At 59.5% G+C, this 17,395-nt stretch overlaps 1 protein-coding gene across 4 annotated transcripts in view; it reads right to left on the bottom strand.

Annotated features, from left to right (window-relative positions):
- The window catches only part of PACSIN1 (protein kinase C and casein kinase substrate in neurons 1), a 54,108-nt gene that overhangs the window by 2,846 nt on the left and 33,867 nt on the right, over nt 1-17,395 (bottom strand). For 2 of the 4 annotated variants that reach the window (XM_070585864.1, XM_070585867.1), the window contains exons 2-9: nt 5,620-5,745; nt 4,549-4,705; nt 2,856-3,091; nt 2,342-2,497; nt 2,072-2,247; nt 1,537-1,657; nt 1,318-1,445; nt 482-669 (exon numbers count right to left, since the gene is read on the bottom strand). In XM_070585864.1, coding sequence (XP_070441965.1) covers nt 482-669; nt 1,318-1,445; nt 1,537-1,657; nt 2,072-2,247; nt 2,342-2,497; nt 2,856-3,091; nt 4,549-4,705; nt 5,620-5,682 — 1,225 coding nt within the window. In that variant the 5' untranslated portion in view covers nt 5,683-5,745. Of the gene's footprint in view, nt 1-481; nt 670-1,317; nt 1,446-1,536; nt 1,658-2,071; nt 2,248-2,341; nt 2,498-2,855; nt 3,092-4,548; nt 4,706-5,619; nt 5,746-6,541; nt 6,929-15,965; nt 16,234-17,395 lie in introns of those variants that run through there. The other 2 variants (XM_070585865.1, XM_070585866.1) reach the window with 2 other exon arrangements.

Raw genomic sequence — 17,395 nt, 5'->3', positions numbered from 1 at the left:
CTGCCGGAAACGTCCTCGGATGCTGTCTAGCTGGGCCGACCCCAATGCCCCGCCCCTTGCCCGCCCCTGCAGACCAGCCCCAGCCACGCCCAGACACCCACGTGCTGCCCTAAGCCACACACCTCATCTGGGTCTCAGCCCTGCCCCACGGAAGCCCAGGCCCCGCCCCTAGCTTCTTTTCCCGGGTCCTGTCCCTCCTCCTGGCATCCTCTGCCCTCAGGCCCCGCCCCCAGCCCATGTCCCTGCTCTGCCCCCACTGCATTCTCAGGTCCTGACTCCACCCCTGGCACCCACTCTCAGGTCCTGCCCCGGCTCTCTAATTCGAGACTTGGCCCCGGGGCACAGGTCACGCTCCAGGTCGTGGCCACGCCCCCGCAGCAGGCCCCGCCCCAGCCGCGTGGTCCGCAAATCCCTGCATCCCCCGCATCCCCGGCCCTCCGGCCCCGCCCCACGGCCCGGCCGCCCGCCCCGCCCTCCGCACCAGCCTTGAAGCTGAGCTCGTCCTGCTCCTGGCCGTCGTAGTCGTAGAGGGCCCGCACACGCACTCCCTTGGCGTCGTCTTCGAAGGGGTTGGAGCCCCCGTTGGCCTCACTGCCTCCAAATGGGTTCCCGCTCTCGTCGTCCGACCACTCGGTGGCATAAGTCTGACCCCGGTCGTAGCTGCTAACGCTGAGACGCAGAGAGAGGACCCGGCATGAATGGCTTCTTACCTCGTCCCCAGGGCTGCCCCCTCCTCCCACCCGGAGCCCTGGCCTCAAATTCTACCACGGCTGGAGCAGGGATGGGCCGTGTGAGAAGGGGTCCAGGGCCAGTGACTCTTATGACAGCTCTTTAAACAGAGGTGAGGCAGGACTATTAGCATTATTACTCAGCCTTTGAGTGAGGGGGTGCAGAAGGGGACCCCAGAGAACATCTGACCCCTCATCTGAGAGGGACAGTACAACCTAGTGGTTAAGTGTGAGGATTCTGGAGCCAGACCTCTTGGGCATCATATCGTGGCCCTGAGGCTTACTAACTAGCTGTGTGACCTTGGGCAAGTCACTTAACCTGTCTGGGTTTCAGTTTCTCCCTCTGTAAATTGGAAATATTTACACACTTCTCAGAGTGTCTGGAGGCTCTGAAGACTTAATATATGGAAAGTGCTTAGAACAGTGCCTGGCACACAATAGGTGCTCTCAAAGGATTAGCTGCCACTGACACCGAGAGGAGCACGTGGTTGCTGTGACTCAGATCATTTCTTGTCTCCTGGGGTAAAACTCAGCTGCCCCAGTGTGTGGGCCCCTCTGGCCCCCAGGAAGCTCCATAGGAGGCACTCACCTGCCACGGTCCCCAGCCTGGGATGTGGACTCTGCCACCCCAGTGGCATTGGTCAGTGTCACCCCCTCTGCCTTCTTGGGCTGTTTCTCCTTCTTGGTGGTGGTGTGAGGGAGATCTGGGTTCCACTCCTGGTGGGCGCCAGCGCAGCAGTGAGACTGGGGGCTGCCCCTGAGGGCCCTTCCCCGCTCTCCAGCCTCCCTCACCCTCACACATCCTCACCTCAAACTGGGGCCAATTCATAGGCATGCCGGGGCCGCTGGTGCTGCGGAACCACCTGAGGTCGTCCTGGGCGTCAGCCCCCCGGATGGCCTGCTCCAGCTCCCGGTACACGTGGACATAGCTGTGCACGAGGGAGATGGTAGGTGGGGGGCAAGATGCACCATGGCCTTCTCATCCTCCATGAAGGCCGGGGCCCATTCTGGGGACCCGGGCACTGGTGTGCCCCCCAGCTAGGAATCGCGCAGGCTTCCCAAGGAGCAATCTCCATGTGGGCAGCTCCGGGCATGCCCCGTGGGCACCCTTCTCCATCCCCACCTTAGCCACTCACCCATCCATCCACGCATGTTTCTTGAGTACATGGATGCGTCAGCTCGCACCCAGGCAGCTGCTGTATTTGCAGCCTCTTCCCTCTTGGCCCCTGCAGCTCTGTCCCCCACCTTTCTGTCACTATAACATGGGACCCGGGATGCCCTGCCCACCAGTTCTACCCTCTGCCGCCCGTGCCTGTGCCCACCACGCTGCCACGCCCAGCTACCTGCTGTTCTCAGCGAGGTTGAGGTGACGTTTGATGTCCAGCAGCACCTCCTTGAGGAAGACCAGCCGCTTTTCCTCAAATTGCTGGCACTGTTCAAACACCTGCTCCATGCCCTCCATGTACTGGGGTGTGGTCTTGCCCACGTCATCCAGCACCTTCTCATACTTCTCCTGTGTCTACGGGCACCAGGACAAAGGGCATGTGAGCCCTAGGCCTGCAGCTCCCAGCCACCACCCCTCCAAGGGGCCTCAGACCCCGGCTGGCCGGCACCTTCTGCACATCCTGCTTGCACTTGTCCACTTTGTCCTGCAGCTTCTTTTGCTGCTCGGGGGTGACCGACTGCTCCGTCTTGCTGTTCATCTCCCGAGTCACGGCCAGCTTCTCCTCTTTGCAGGCCAGGTGGTAGGCCTTCTTGGCTGCCTCTAGCTGTGGGGGCGGGGGGACAGGGCCAGGGCTCCTATTTGTAAGCAGGCGTGGACGTGGTCACTCGTCAACCCCTCCCCCCTGCCGGGAGCTGTGAGGGCACAGTCTTAAGAGGCAGAAGGGACACAGGCCCTGGCTCAGGTGTTTGGGAGCAGGGCCCACCCATCTGTGGATGTTTCCCTGCAAGGCACTGCCTGCTGCCCTACGGACACCCTCCCGCCGGACATCGCCGAGCCTGCCCCGTCTGTGGGTGGAAGGCAGTGCTGCTCCCCGGCAGCAGAGCACTGTAGACCCCTCCGTCTGAGCGGACTCCCTCTGCCGCCCACCCTGGCCCCATCTGCGGCAGCCGCCCACCGGGCACCTCCTTCATCTTCTTGGCCCAGGGCTTCTGGGCCTTCCGGAAGCCATCTTCAGCCTCCTTGGTCTCCTTGAAGCCGCCCATGATCTGCTTGTGGTAGGCGTCCTTCTGCCAGTTCTTGACCTTCTCCAGGTCCTCGTTCAGCAGGCTGTTCTTCACCTCCTGGTGCAATTCGCTCACCTTGTCTGCCTCCGTCATGATGGCGCCCCAGGCCCGCTCCAGACTGCCATACTGTGGGCCTGAGGAAAGGACCACGGGGTCACCAGGCCCTCATCACCCCCCGCCCAGAGGCCCCCCCTCATGCCTTTCTCTGAGGCTTTCCCCATACTTCCCATGGCAGCAGAAATGCTCTCCCTATAGTTTTGTCCATCCTCCAGGGCCCAAGGACTGCCACCTCCCCCAGGAAGCCTTCTCTGACTGCTCTATCCCCACACACCTCAGCCTGCAGCTCTCACTGAATTCTCCTAGCATCTGCCTCTGTGCCTACTCCCCGTCTTCCCCATCAGCTTGTGAGCCCCATGGGGGGCAGCCTGGACCCTGTGAGCTCTCACAAACCCAGCACAGCACCAGGTACACGGTAGGTGCTCCAGGAATATGGGCTGAATGTAAAGTTGAAGAACCAACTGGTGATGGAAGGCCACTAGGACCAGACATTCCACAGTCATTTGTTCTTCTGTATCCTGGGCGTCAACTCTGGGCCAGGCACTGTGCAGGGCAGTATGGACCCAGCCCCTGCCCTCATGGGGTTTAGAGTGCAGTGGAAAAGAGAAACATTAACCAATACATGTAAACCCCAACCTGAAACTGTTCTAGATGAAAGGAATCTAGAGACACAACTACATGCAGCATGTGGTTGTGGGTTGGATCCTGGGCCAACACAAACAACTGCTATAATAAAATTTGCATATGGGCCACATTACTGTCCTGAACTTGATAGTTCAACTATGGTTCCGTAAGCAAATGTTCTTATTCTTAGGAGACGCATCAAGAATTTAGGGTGGGGCTGGCCCTGTGGCTGAGTGGTTGAGTTCATGTGCTCCGCTGCAGAGGCCCAGGATTTCGCTGGTTCAGATCCTGGGTGCGGACATGGCACTGCTCATTAGGCCATGAAGAGGCGGCGTCCCACGTGCCACAACTGGAAGGACCCACAATTAAAATATACAACTATGTACTGGGGGGATTTGGGGAGAAAAAGCAGAAAGAAAAAAAAAATAGATTGGCAACGGTTGTTAGCTCAGGTACCAATCTTAAAAAAAAAAAAAGAATTTAGGGTGAAGGGGCATGTCTCCAACTTAAATGGTTCAGGAAAAATATGCCTAAAAATACAGAGGAAGTGAGAAAACCAACGTGGTAAAATGTTAACTGGTGAATCTGGGTGAGGGGTACGTAGTTCTGTGGACTCTTCTTGCAAATTTTCTCTAAATTTAAATTATTTCAAAATAAAAAGTTTTTTTTTTAATCCAACCTAAAATTGTACAAAGTAGAATTGAACAGGGAAGGGGGGGCGGGGGCGCTGGTTTGGTCTGGGAGGGAAAGAGTGCAGGTGTGGGGACAGTGCCTGAAGAGGCGCTGTGGCTCAAGGATGCAGACGCATCCAAGTGGCTGGCGCTCCCCGGACCCAGACGGGAGGAGGGGGTCGAGGGGGGCCGGTGAGGGTGAGGGCCTGGGGTGTGGCCCGGGGTGGGCATGGGGGCACCTTTCTCGATGAGCTGGCGCCAGCGCTTGGCCCAGTCGGTGAGCTGCTGCGCATACGCCTTCTCGATCTTGGCGCGCTCCTGCACGCAGTTCACCAGGTCGTTGCACAGGCGGTGCCCGTCATCGATGCGCTTCACCGTCCGCTTGTAGTTCCCCACCTGGCGGCCAAGCAGCGAGCGCGACTCCCGCGGGGCCCCGGCCTCCCCGCCTCCCCGCTGTCCAGCCCTGCCGGCCCCCCCCCTCCCCGCCTCGCCGCCCCGCAGGGATGCGCTGGGGACCCCCGACCCTCCCACTTCCGAGGCCTCAGCACCCCGCATCGCATCCCACCGTCTACACACTCCCTCATCCCACTGTAAACATAATTTCCTCGCTGCCATGAAATGCGGAAGGATTTTTATAATTTGGACTTGGGCTAGAATGAATTATTCATTTTGTTCTTGTGAGCTAAATCTATTATATTTATGCAGAGTCACAGAAGCGTTGAGTTGAGCTGCAGCTTTTGACATAATATTATGTTTTGGAGACATCTCATTAAACACTTATTAATTTAGGTTTGGCAGTTTTTGCTTTGGATTTTGGAAGCCAACAGGAAAAATGTTTTTCTGGGTCTCAGATATTATTTTGGGAGGCTCCTGAAATCCTGGCTTCTAGTCTGGTCTCCACATCTCTGTTGCTGTGGGGTTCCCAGAATTCACTCTGCTTCTCTGAGACCTGTGCTCGACCCCCTGCCAACTTCACTTCAGCTATGAAAGGCTGTGTAAGCTGTGAAGTGCATAACTGCCTGTGTGAATGCCAGGAGTCTAAGCTAGGGCCCCCAGAGCAGAGCGTCAGGAGGGCCTGTTCCACGTTATGAAACACTGCAGGATCTCTCCAGGGCCAGCTGTGGGGCAGAAGGGCTCCAAGCTCAGTCTTCCCCCACTTTATGGCTACCACTGCCTGCTGGACACAGATGGCTTTGGAGGGGCCCAGGGACTAGAGAGCAGGGCCTGAGGTCATGGGGTGGATGGGAGCCTGGGCCTCCACATGGCCAGGCTGTGTGATCCCCAGGACATGGGGAACATTGAAGCCTCACCTCCCAGAAGCTGTCAGTGGTCTCCTCCGGAGCTAGCGAGGCCTCATCGTAGGAGCCGGACATGGTGTGGCCGTAGGAGGATGGGCAGCTGGGGAATGGCGGTCACCAAGCTGGGCTGCTCATGCGCTAGGAGGGCAGGAGAGAGATCCCTGGAGATCAGGGAAGTGCCGCCATGTGCCCCATTCCAGGCCTGGGGCCCCGCAGGCACGAGCTGTGCATCGGGATGAGGACTCCCCGCCCTGGGACTGCCTCACCAACCCTGGGGTAACCCCAAGATTCACCCTGTAGTCCCCCTCATGCCCACCTCCCCAGCTCTCCTCCATGAGCCCTTTGCTCTAGATCCCTTCCTTCCCCCGACCCCAAATCCGTCCTCCTGCTCCAGTGGGCACTTCTCAGAACCTGCCCCAACCACTGGAACCGTGGTGCCAACGGCACTCCTGTACTCTCAGAGCTACAAGTGAGGGCCGTGTGTTGCGTATTAGCTTTATCCAAATCTGTGGTTTGCTCCGTAGACACACACAGCTCCTGGGGGCCAGCAGGCAGGCCTATCTTCATGCGTGTCCTGCTCCCCCTCCCCAGGGCCTGGCCCTGGGGCTCAATGAGCCCTCGCTGGCTTCTCTGTCCACCTCGTCATTGCCCACCCTGACCCAGCTAGATCCCTGCACCAGGCCCCAAACACCCTCCAGTTCCCTCACCTGCCACCCCACCCAACGCAGAGTCCCTGGTCTCGCCTCTAGATCCTCCCAGAAGCTCCCCCCCGCCAGAGCTTGGACCCAAGGCCATTGGGAAGCTGGCAGCAGGGCCTCCTCCCACCTCTGGCCCAGGCTAAGCACCTCCGCAGATCCCTGAGCTTCTGGGCCTCGGCAGATGCCCTTCTGGTTGCCCTGGGGCCCAGCCTCGGAAGCCTCCGTTAACCACTTACATGTCTCCTAAGAGTCCTGCACACGCGGCCTCCTGGCCTGCAGGTCAGAGCACTGCCATCCGTGTGAGCATCGAGCGGCTGTGTGTGCCCTGGATCTGTCGGCTGGCATCACGGCTGTCCAATGTAGGCCGTGTGCTGCCCCAGGCTGGAGCAGGCGCTGCCCTGTTCCCCTCCCCCAGCCAGGCCTCACTGCCACCCCAAGCAAGAATGGCTCTCGAAGGACAGCGAGTCCAGGCCGTCCTGACCCCACGAGCAGCCGCCAGTCTTCAGCAGGGGACAGCAGGGGGCATCTCGCTGCCTCTTCCCTGCAGAGGACTATGAACCCCGACCAATGAGGACGCTGGGGGAGGGCTAGCCTCTGCAGGCTTCAGCCCAAACTGGGGGTCCAGCAGACCCCCAGCCCTTACCAGCAGCTGGCCGTCAGGCTCAGAGCAGGTGGCACCCACATGCGAGGATCCCTCCCCCTCTGTGGCCTCAGTCTCCCCATCTGTCCAGGGCCTAGTGCTCTTTCCCCAGGAATAACCCAGTATTGCCCCTTGGTTTCTCTCAGGCACTAAAGGTATTTTGTTCCTCTCCCATTAGCAAAACCTCAGACAAACTCCCACAAACTCATGCACGGGGTGGCGGGGGAAGAGAGAGGTGACTGGATGTCATCAAGGGACAAAGCAATGAGTCTGAACTTTTTCTTCTTAATTTGGCACTTTTCACTTATAAAGCAGCACCCGCTTCAAGAGGACCATTTTGAATTTAGACGCGAGGAGTGAACGAGGGCTATGTGATGGACTTCGAGCTGCCTTAGGTGAGAAGCCTGGGCCAGAGCCCCGGCCAGAGCCCTTGAGGTTGTACTGAACTCTGCTCTTTGGGGTCCCCATAAGGTACAGCTGTCAGCGGGCTGGCGGTGGGGGCGGGAGCAGGGCGGAGGGTAGGGACATTCCCTCATGGGAGTGAAGGTGGAACCTACCCTGGGTTGCAGGAGGTGACCTGATACGATCTCAGTGGGGCGACCTGGCGCTCTCACTCACTGTGCAGAGGCACACATCCTTCTCCCAGCAGCCCCCCTCCCAGGAGCGGACCCTCCAGCCAGTTGCGCACACCGAGGATGCCCAATTCCATATACTGCAGCGCTGCCTGTAAAAGCCAAAGGCTGGAAACAACCCAGATGCCCGCCCAGGGACTGGTTAAGTAAATTATGGTGCAGGCCTGCCACAGAATGCTCCAGTCCTGAACAGAGCCCTCCCCACGCCATGCCACTCAAACCAAATGAGCAAGGTGGGGAAGAGCGTGGCTGCGGACGCTTCCATTCGTATGGGGGGAGCTATAGAAACAGGGAATATTTTTGGAAAGCTGGTAATGGTGGCTGCCTTCGGGGAACTGGGTGGCTGGGGGGTGGGGTGGGAGGGAGATTTTCACTGTAGGTCCTTTTGTGCCTTTCAGATTTTGCCTTGTGTGCATAAACTGCATTTTTTAAAAATCCTCTGGCTTGTGTTGGAGGAGAGCTGAGGGAGCTGGGAGCTAAGACAGAGGGTGCGTTCTAAGGATGGAAAGAAGGGACAGTGCGGCTAAGACCTGGCATGTCAGGCTAGAAGAGAATGCGTGATGGCAGAGACCATTCTCACCTTGTCCAGACTCAGGGAGGGTGGACCTGCTGTGGTCCCTCCCTCAGTGTAGATAGGTAACAGGTCTCCTGGGCTCCCGGCTGAGGTATCATGTGTAGTGGACATAGCTCTAGCCTTGGGGCCCCTGCTCTGCCACCAAACTGCTGTGTGGCCTTGGGCAATTCACATGGCCTCCCTGGGCCTTGCCGTGAAATGAGGATGATATGACCAGACTTAAGAATGTGATGGGACGTTGAGGGTCCGGCCCACTCCAGACCAGGGCTGGATCTGCACAGCAGTGGCTCAGGAAGACAGGCAGGGCCAGGGAGGGGATGTGGGAGGGGGCGCACGAGCCCCCAGCACCGCACCCACCAGACCCACCAGACCCACCATCCCACGCTGCCCCGCCTCCTCCAAATTGGCCCCACACCCCACCCTGGGGGCAGGTGGGAGGTTTAATTCTCACCAAATGCTCTTAATTCCCTCCTGAATGGCGGCCAAGAGCTGCCATCACTGAAAAGCTGCATTTCTCAGCCAGGAAGCTGGTGTGGCCGGTATCTGCCACCCCCAGGGGCAGGCCCGATCCGCTCCTAGCTTTCCTCAACCCATCAAGTGGGCACAATGCCCAGCTGACCTTTTCTGGCCCTGAAAGCCCTTTATCATGAATAATAATAGCTGGCAGTGGACTGCTCCCACATCCTAACCCATCGGATCCTCACACGCACCCTGCGAGGTGGGGTGTTGCTGTCACCCCCACATTGTAGCCGGAAGCCTGAGGCTGAGACGTGACTGATAGCGCTTGTCAGCTCTCATTACTGACGTGTCACCATTGCTGTGCCATTTCGGGGCAGGCCCTCTCTTTTCCTGGAGCCAGGGAAGATGCCAGGCCCCTCTCTTGCCACAAGGATGGTGTAGCCCTCGGCCTGTGGAACAGGTGGCCTGGGCACTGGCTCCAGCCTCCCCCGTGCTGGTGAGACCTCGGCCAAGTCCCGTCATGGGGTCTCAGTTTTCTAACTGGTGTGATGCGAAAACAATACTTGAGTTGCTTTTGAAGATCAAACGATAAAGGAGTAGTAGCTCTTTTTGAAAAACATAGACGCTGCGGAAATGTGACATTTTCATCCTGACCTGGATCTTTCCTTTGGCAGAAAGGAGCCCCAGGTGAAAGGTGTCATCCTCAGGCCCCAGGCCTGCTGCGCTGCCTCTGAAAGACCCCAGGGGGCAGGGGCCTTTCTCCTGGTCCGCCTAGCCCTGGCTTGCAGAAGGGATGGAGGAATGAAGCGCGTGAGCCCAGAGAGGGCAGCCTGGGGTGGACGGCGCAGTGTGGACTCCTGTGTCATCGGTCACTAACAACCACAGGCCTCCGACCCCAGCTCCTCTTCCTCCTCCTACCCCACCCAACCCATTAGCAGATCCTGAGCTCGACTTTTAACTGCCCTGGTCCTGGCCCCCATCACCCCCCTGCAGTAGCCCCTTCACTGGTCTTCCTGCCTCTGACCTTGCTTGTCTCGCCCCAGCCCCAGTGTGTTCCCTACACAGCAGCCAGAGGGAAACTGGTAAAACCCAAGTCACATCCCACCATTGCTCTACTCACCACCCTCCTGTGGCTCCCATTTCCCCCGAGCAGAAGTCCAGCTCCTTGCCAAGGGCCCTGCATGACCTGCTGTCCCACCCCTCACCCCTCTGCCCTCATCTCCCACCATTTTTACTCTCCTTCAGTTCCTCTGACTTTCTTGCTGTTCTAACCCCAGGGCCTTTGCACTGGCTAAGAATAGTGCCCCCTACAGACTTCGAGGTCTGCTCAAATGTTCTGGCCCCCCTCATTTAAACTTGTGACTCCTTTTCCACCCCCACACTCCCTGCCTGTGACAGGCTCTCAACATTAGAGTTTTCCTCATGTTTAGTGCTTCCTCTCCCACTAGAACGTCAGCTCTGTTAGGTTGGCGATTTTTGTCTGTCTGGTTCTCTGCAGTATTCCCAGCATCCAGAGCAGTGCCTGGCACAGAGTAAGTGCATGGTACATATTTGTTGAATGAATGAATGCCAAGGACCTTCTGGAACATTCATTCATCAAATAGCAGAAACAGTGAATTTTCTACCCCAGAGCCAAACACAGTCACCAGCACACAGTAGGTGTTCAATGGATGTTGGTAATGATGGTGACATAACCAAGAGACGGATTGCCACCAGAGAGGGTCCCAGATCCCACCTGTCCTCTGTTTCCCCAGTTTCTCCTGGCATCCCCTTCCTCTCCTCTTGGTCGACTCTCAGGGTCCAGTTTCAGAGTCTCTTCCTTCCTCCCTGATCCCCCATGATGACTCTGCCCTCAGGATGGTGCCCTCCCTCCTTAGGGCTCCCATAGCACGCAGACGGAAGACGTGTCCACAGCTCGGGCTGTTACATCATCCCTCTCTTCTCTCTCCCTTTGTATCGACTATGACAACCATTTTTGAGTACCTACTATGTGCCAGCCTCTTCATACACTTTATTTCTACTCTTCACAACAACCCATTGAGATGGGCGGTGACTTCCTTGCCTTCTCTGAGACTCAGAGAGGTTAAATGACTTGTCCAAGGTCACACAGCAGGGAGGAGGCAGAGTCAGACCCAGACTCAGGGGTGAGTCCTTACCCCATCCCTCCCTCCCAGGTGCCCAGTCTAGAGCCAGCACTCCATGGGGGTCACACCAGCCCTCCTGGCCTAAGGGACCAGCTCAGCTCAACCTGGGAAGGGCCATGGGGAAGCCAGAGCTGCCTCTCCCTCCCCCGGGGTGGGTCTCAGTCCCACAGACACTCCCAGCAGCAGCAGCCCCCTGCCCTCCCCTCCCCCGCGATCGGTCTCAGGTCCCACAGACATTCCCAGCAGCCCCCTGCCCTCCCCTCCCCCCAGGGTGGGTCTCAGTCCCACAGACACTCCCAGCAGCCCCTCCCCTCCCGCAGTGTGGGTCTCAGTCCCAAAGACACTCCCAGCAGCCCCCTGCCCTCCCCTCCCCCCATGGTGGGTCTCAGTCCCACAGACACTCCGAACAGCCCCTGCCCTCCCCCAGGGTGGGTCTCAGTCCCAAAGACACTCCCAGCAGCCCCCTGCCCTCCCCTCCCCCCAGGGTGGGTCTCAGTCCCACAGACACTCCGAACAGCCCCTGCCCTCCCCCAGGGTGGGTCTCAGTCCCAAAGACACTCCCAGCAGCCCCCTGCCCTCCCCTCCCCCCAGGGTGGGTCTCAGTCCCACAGACACTCCGAACAGCCCCTGCCCTCCCCCAGGGTGGGTCTCAGTCCCAAAGACACTCCCAGCAGCCCCCTGCCCTCCCCTCCCCCCAGGGCGGGTCTCAGTCCCACAGACACTCCCAGCAGCCCCCTGCCCTCCCCTCCCCCAGGGTGGGTCTCAGTCCCACAGACACTCCGAACAGCCCCTGCCCTCCCCCAGGGTGGGTCTCAGTCCCAAAGACACTCCCAGCAGCCCCCTGCCCTCCCCTCCCCCCAGGGTGGGTCTCAGTCCCACAGACACTCCCAGCAGCCCCCTGCCCCTCCCCCAGGGTGGGTCTCAGTCCCACAGACATTCCCAGCAGCCCCCTGCCCTCCCCCAGGGTGGGTCTCAGTCCCACAGACATTCCCAGCAGCCCCCTGCCCTCCCCTCACCCAGAGACAGACGACAGATGGGCTCCCCAGCTCCCCACACTGACTTGGGGCCACTCAAGACTCTTACTAGCCTCTGCTGGGGCTTCAGACGCAGCAAGAAGGATCCAGGTTAGCTGCAAGGTGCCGTCCTCAAGGCCTCCCCCCGCACACGCTCCCCACGCTCATGCCAGCTCTGCTCCTCTGCTCAAGCCCTCCCTCCCTCCTGGGGTGCATGCCGTCCTCCCTCCCAGCACCCGCCTCTCCAAAATAACCCTGCTTCCTTCAAAGGCCAGCTCAGTCCCACTTCCTCCAAGAAGCCTTCCCTGAATGCCCCAGCCCTCCTCCCTCACCCTTCTCCCTGGTGTGGTTCCTAGTCACACTCTGCCATAAGCCATGTCTTGCTGGTTCGGGGTGGCAACCTGCTCTCCCAACAAGCACAGACACACCCACCAGGTCAGCACGAAGAGCAGATTAGTCAAGAGCCCCGCCGTGGGGCCAGAACAACTGGGTTCAAGTCCCACCTTTGCCACTTGCTGGCTGTATGACTTTGGCAAGTTGCTTAAACTCTCTGTGCCTCAGTTTCCTCGTCTGCAGAATGGAGGTGCTGATATCACCTACCCACGGGGTTGGCATGAGAACAAAATGAGTAGCCGACGCCCAGGAAGCAGCACGTTAACTGCGATTATTATCACAGGTGTTATTAGCCACGCCTCCACAGCCGCAGAGCTTCAAACAGGAGGCTCCATCTCTCTGGACGACCTCACCCCCCGCCGACTTTGGGCTAACACCCCCACAGACCTTTGCTAAGGACTGAACTGTCTCCCCCCAAATTTGTATGTTGATGCTCTACCCCCAGTGCAACTGTGTTGGAGATGGGACTTTTAGGAGGCAGGTGAGGTTAAATGAGGTCATAAGGGTGAGGTCCCAGTCCGGCAGGATTAGTGTCCTTGTAGGAGGAGGAAGACAGAGCTCTCTTGCGCCAGGCACACGCACTGAGGAAAGGCCGTGTGAGGACACAGTGGGGAGGCAGCCGTCTGCAAGCCAGGAGGGGCCTCACCAGGGACCAATAGGTTGGCACGTTGACCTCGAACTTCCAGCCTCCAGAACCATAAGAAATAAATGTCTGTTGCTGAAGCCGCCCGGTCTACGGAGTTGTCTCATGGCTAGAGCAGCAGAAGGCAAGCAAGGACCCAGGCCATCCTGTCCAGCTCGATGCCCCTGGGCAACTGCCCAGTCAGGGGGGCACTGGATCCCTTCCCCTGGGAGGGCCGAGTCACAGGCCCCCCATTACAGCACAGATGCAGAGGGCCAGCCCCTGAGGCAGAGACTCCTAGCTTTAAATTGCAGCCCTGAAACTTGGGATGCAGCTCTGGGCCACAGCAGTGAGCGAGACAGAAAACTCCTCGCCCTCACGGCGCCGACATCCTAGAGGAGCCAGACAGACAAGAACCCAATGAACAGTGTGTGACTGAGCATGTTAGAAGGTGACAAGGGCTGTGGAGAAGAATAAGGCAGGGAAGGGGACAGAGAGGGACGACGGGGGCTCAGAGTGATGCTGTCTTACACAGGATGGTCAGAAGAGGCCATTCTCAGCAGTGACATGTGAGCAAAGACCTGAAGAGAGTGAGGGAGGGGGATATCTGCAAATATCTTGGGGGAGAGCAGCAGGGCAGAGGGAAGAGCCAGTGCAAAGGCCCTGAGGCAGGAGCATGGCTGCCACGTGGAGGAACAAGGGGATCACATGACTGGAGCAGAGGGAGTGAGGGGAGGAGGGAGGGTGAGGTCAGGGAGGTTGGAGGGGCTAGAGGAGGATACAGATCATACGGGGCCTGGTAGGTCAGAGCGAGGCCTTTGACTTTTCCCCAGTGAGTGAGATGGGAACCACTGCGGGGTTTGAGAAGAGGGGGCACGGGATCTGGCTTAGCGTTTAAGGGAACACTGGCTGCTGGGGGAAGAGCAGATTACAGGGGGCGAGGAGGACAGGGAACTTGCGGGCAGGGGGCTACCGTCCTCCACGTGAGAGAAGACGGTGGAGATGCTGGAAGCAGTGGGAAGGGGTTGGAGTCTGGAACTACTGCGAGGCTGGAGGCAGCAGGATTCCCTGAAAGTTTGGATGCATGCATGAGAGGGAGAAGGAGTCCGGATGGCTTGGGGGTTTGGGCCTGAGCAGCTGGCAGGTGGGGTGCCGTTACCTGAGATGGGAGCACAGTAGGGGCAACAATTTGGGGCAGAGGGGAGCTCAGTTCTGGAGCCCTGAGATGCCCATGAATAGCCAAGTGGAGGTGTCTCCCTATCTCCCCAGAGCTCCCGTAGTGGGGCACATGAGGAGGGGCCGGCCTGGGGCCAAACTGTCACTCCTGTCCTAGGCCCCCTTGGCTGAGCCCCAGGCCTCTGAGTGCTCCTGGGGCCTCGCTTCAGCTCCCTCTGACATGAGGAAGGCTGCTGGGGGCAGGCTGGGGCCCCAACCTGGCTTCCAGGCTGGGGCTCTGGGCAGTGGGCCCACTGGGTGTGACGGGGTGGGGATGGGAAATGTGCCCCAGGAGGCCATTCGGCTGGGCTCACTGCCCCAGAGCCTGGGGGCAACAGAGTGTGGGAGAGAGACAGAGCGAGCCAAGACAGACCCCAGGGACGTATGGGACAGAAGAAAAGAGAGGGCACTGTGGCCTCGAGTAGGCAGGCTGGGAGTCGGGGAGGGCCGGCCAGGCCTGGAGGGTCTGGAGAAGGGACAGCTCCAGGCCTCCCCATCCCCCTGTTCGGGCAGGGACAGAGGCAGGCCAGCTGCTGGAGGTGAAGCAGGACACCTGCCAGTGCCCCCCAGGCCCTGTGGGAGGAGGGGGATGGGGTTCAGAGAAGCCAGGGGCAAACAGTAATGGTGTACCAGGGTGTCTCGGCTGCCGGCTCCTGGGCAGATCGGAACCCCCACCACTGCTCCTGCCACCCCAAGACCTGCCCTCTCACCTCTCAGGCCCTTAACCCCAAAGTGGGAGGCCCTGTGCCTAACGCTCAGCAGGTGCAACGCACGTTTGCAGAAAGGAACTGAGCACGTCAGCCTCTCAGCACATCTTCCCCCATCCTATCACAGGCAGGGGACCCCTCCTCAGCCCCTGCACCAGGTCCTCTGACCTGCAAGCGCCCAGGCAAGGGGGAAGCTCCATAATGTGGTGCCAGGGCCAGCAAAAGGCCCAGCCAAGCTCTCAGGGGTGCTGGTAGAGAAGGGGCAGACTCTGCCGCCCAGGCGCCCTAACACACCCAAGGTTGCACACACCGACCCCTGGCCCTCTCAGGCTAGGAGCTCCTCCCCACGCTCCCTCCCAGAGCAAACCTGGACCAGGTGCGCCCCACCCACCGCACTACCGCAGGCCCTCCTGGCCCTGGTGCCCGGAGCCCAGGCTGTGCGCCCGCTTCCTCCCCAGGCCCCAGCCCCACCCCCTCCTGAGTGCCAGCAGAGGCAACGGCTCCTCTGCAGTGCCCGAGCTCCCCCAGCAGCAGCCCAGTCTGTCCCCAAGAGCAATGCAGCAGAGGGACAGAGAGGGGGAGGGAGCACCCCACCCGATCTGGGCCTGCTCTCCTGTACCCTGACAAGGAGACCCTGGGCTTGCTGGGGGCGGACAGGGCTCCTCTGGGGGATCTGGGGTCTGGGTCTGCAGGGAGAACAAGTAGGGGAGGGCCTGAGCTTGGGGAGAAGGAGAAAGATGCTACCTCCCTGACCAGGGGGCTCGGCCGAATGCCTTAGACCAGCCTGAGGCCATCGGGCCAGTGGGGAGGCTGCTGGTGTGGGGCTGGGGGTGGGTCTGCTAGTTCCAAATGGCCAGGGTCCAGCAGTGCCCTGAGCCGGGGTGGGGACATCCTCACCTCTCCCTGCCCCCCATACCCTGTGGCCTCAGCCGGGGGCGGAGCAGCACCGTGGGTCCATGGCAACTCCAGCACCCTCAGCCCACTCCCCTAGGGAGGGGGCATTTCTACACTCAGGACCTGTGGCAACAGTGGAGAGAGGGACAAAGTGCAGAGGAGAGGCAACAGGGAACACTCCTCCTGACGGAGAGGACCCCGGTTGCGAAGAGGGCCCCCAGGAGGCTGGCTGCTCCCTACCAGGTCCACTGGCTCTGGCCCCTTCGGCCCCTAGGCCTGCCATCAGCTGCTGGGAGGAAGGCAGGGGCAGCCCCCGGGCCCCGCTCTAAATGCAGCCTCTTGCAGCTGTCCCCATCGGGAAGCCTACCTGGGCCCGTCTGGGCACCAAGCCAGGGGCAGGTAGGAGTGCACTGCCCCCACTGGGCCAGGCCAGGGCCGGAGGGGCTGGCTGTCCTCCTCCTTCTCCGTGGTGGCGGGCGGGGAGGGGGCCTGGCGCCCGGGCTGGGGGCTCTGTCCTCGTGGGTTCCCTCCACCGCTCGCTCAGGAAGGCAGCAGCGCCAGAACTGCAGAAGCCAGCTCCCCGCCCCCCACCGCCACCTCCTCCCCCTCCCTCCTCCCGACCCGCCTCCTTCTCCAGCCACCCACCTCCTTCTGCTCGTTTCTATGGCAACCGAGCAATGCTCGCGCCGACAGCCTCCCTCCGGTGTACACCAGGGGACGCCCGCCTTCTGCATGGCGCCCGCATCGACATGGGGCGGGTGCACAAACTTCACCTTCACAGAGACGCTGGTGACCACGGGCTCCCGCGGCTACTCTCAACTGTGCAGGACCCTGCTCTGGCCCCTCTCCTCTCTTTCTCCTCAAGACCCTGCCTCCCGACATGCCTACCAGACATTGTAAGCTGCATCTTTCCAGGCACTTACCTCAGGTCCTTAAAATCTTAACTGCACGCTGCTCTGTAAAACACTTCTGTTTGCTTAATTATTTATTCTCATTCAATCACTCCTCAAAATTTTGTTTTGAGTCTTTTCTGGATCAGGCAAAGTGTGACATACTCATCTACAATCTCATTCCACGACATTCCATCCCCATTTTACAGATTAGAAACTGAGGCCCACAGTAGTAAAACAACTTGTCTGGGCATGCAAGGCTCCTGGGCTCGTTATTCCCAGTGAGGCCTGGTGAAGCCAACTCTGGTGCCTCTCCCACAGGCCCCGGCTGTCACACACCTCTCAGAGCAAACATCCAGGCTTGCACCACACGCGCCAACATGTGTCCACGCACATGTGCACTCCAACAACACACTACACATACAAACACCCACTACATGTACATATGCACACACATTTCCACAAGCCTGTGTATCTACCTGTACATGCACAGGGAACACGCACGTATACACGCACATAACTGTAACACTAATATCAGCATATAGGCATCCTTACGACATGTGTACACACGTCTACACAGATCCAGAAGATGCAATACACAAACCCTTCCTACACAAAATCGCAGCGGTACGCACAAGCCCCCAACCCTAGCCTCAGGAGAGGGGATTTTTTACACAAGTAAAAGTGTCCCGACCGGGAGAATGACCGATGAGCCACTTCCTGGGAGAGGATCTGACTGTGTGCTCCACACCTGCCCTCTGGGATCAGACTCAGATCTGCCCACTGTGTCTCAGCTCTGGGGCTGGAGGGGCCTGGGGTGGGGTTGGGGGCAGGGTCACTCACCCCTACACCCCCTCCCTCCTTCTGAAAGTCCTGTGTCTGGTCCAGACTAGATCCTACCTGGAGC

The sequence above is a fragment of the Equus przewalskii genome, chromosome 19, assembly GCF_037783145.1.
Source record: "Equus przewalskii isolate Varuska chromosome 19, EquPr2, whole genome shotgun sequence".
NCBI lineage: Eukaryota > Metazoa > Chordata > Mammalia > Perissodactyla > Equidae > Equus > Equus przewalskii.
This window is presented reverse-complemented; position numbering and strand designations above follow the sequence as displayed.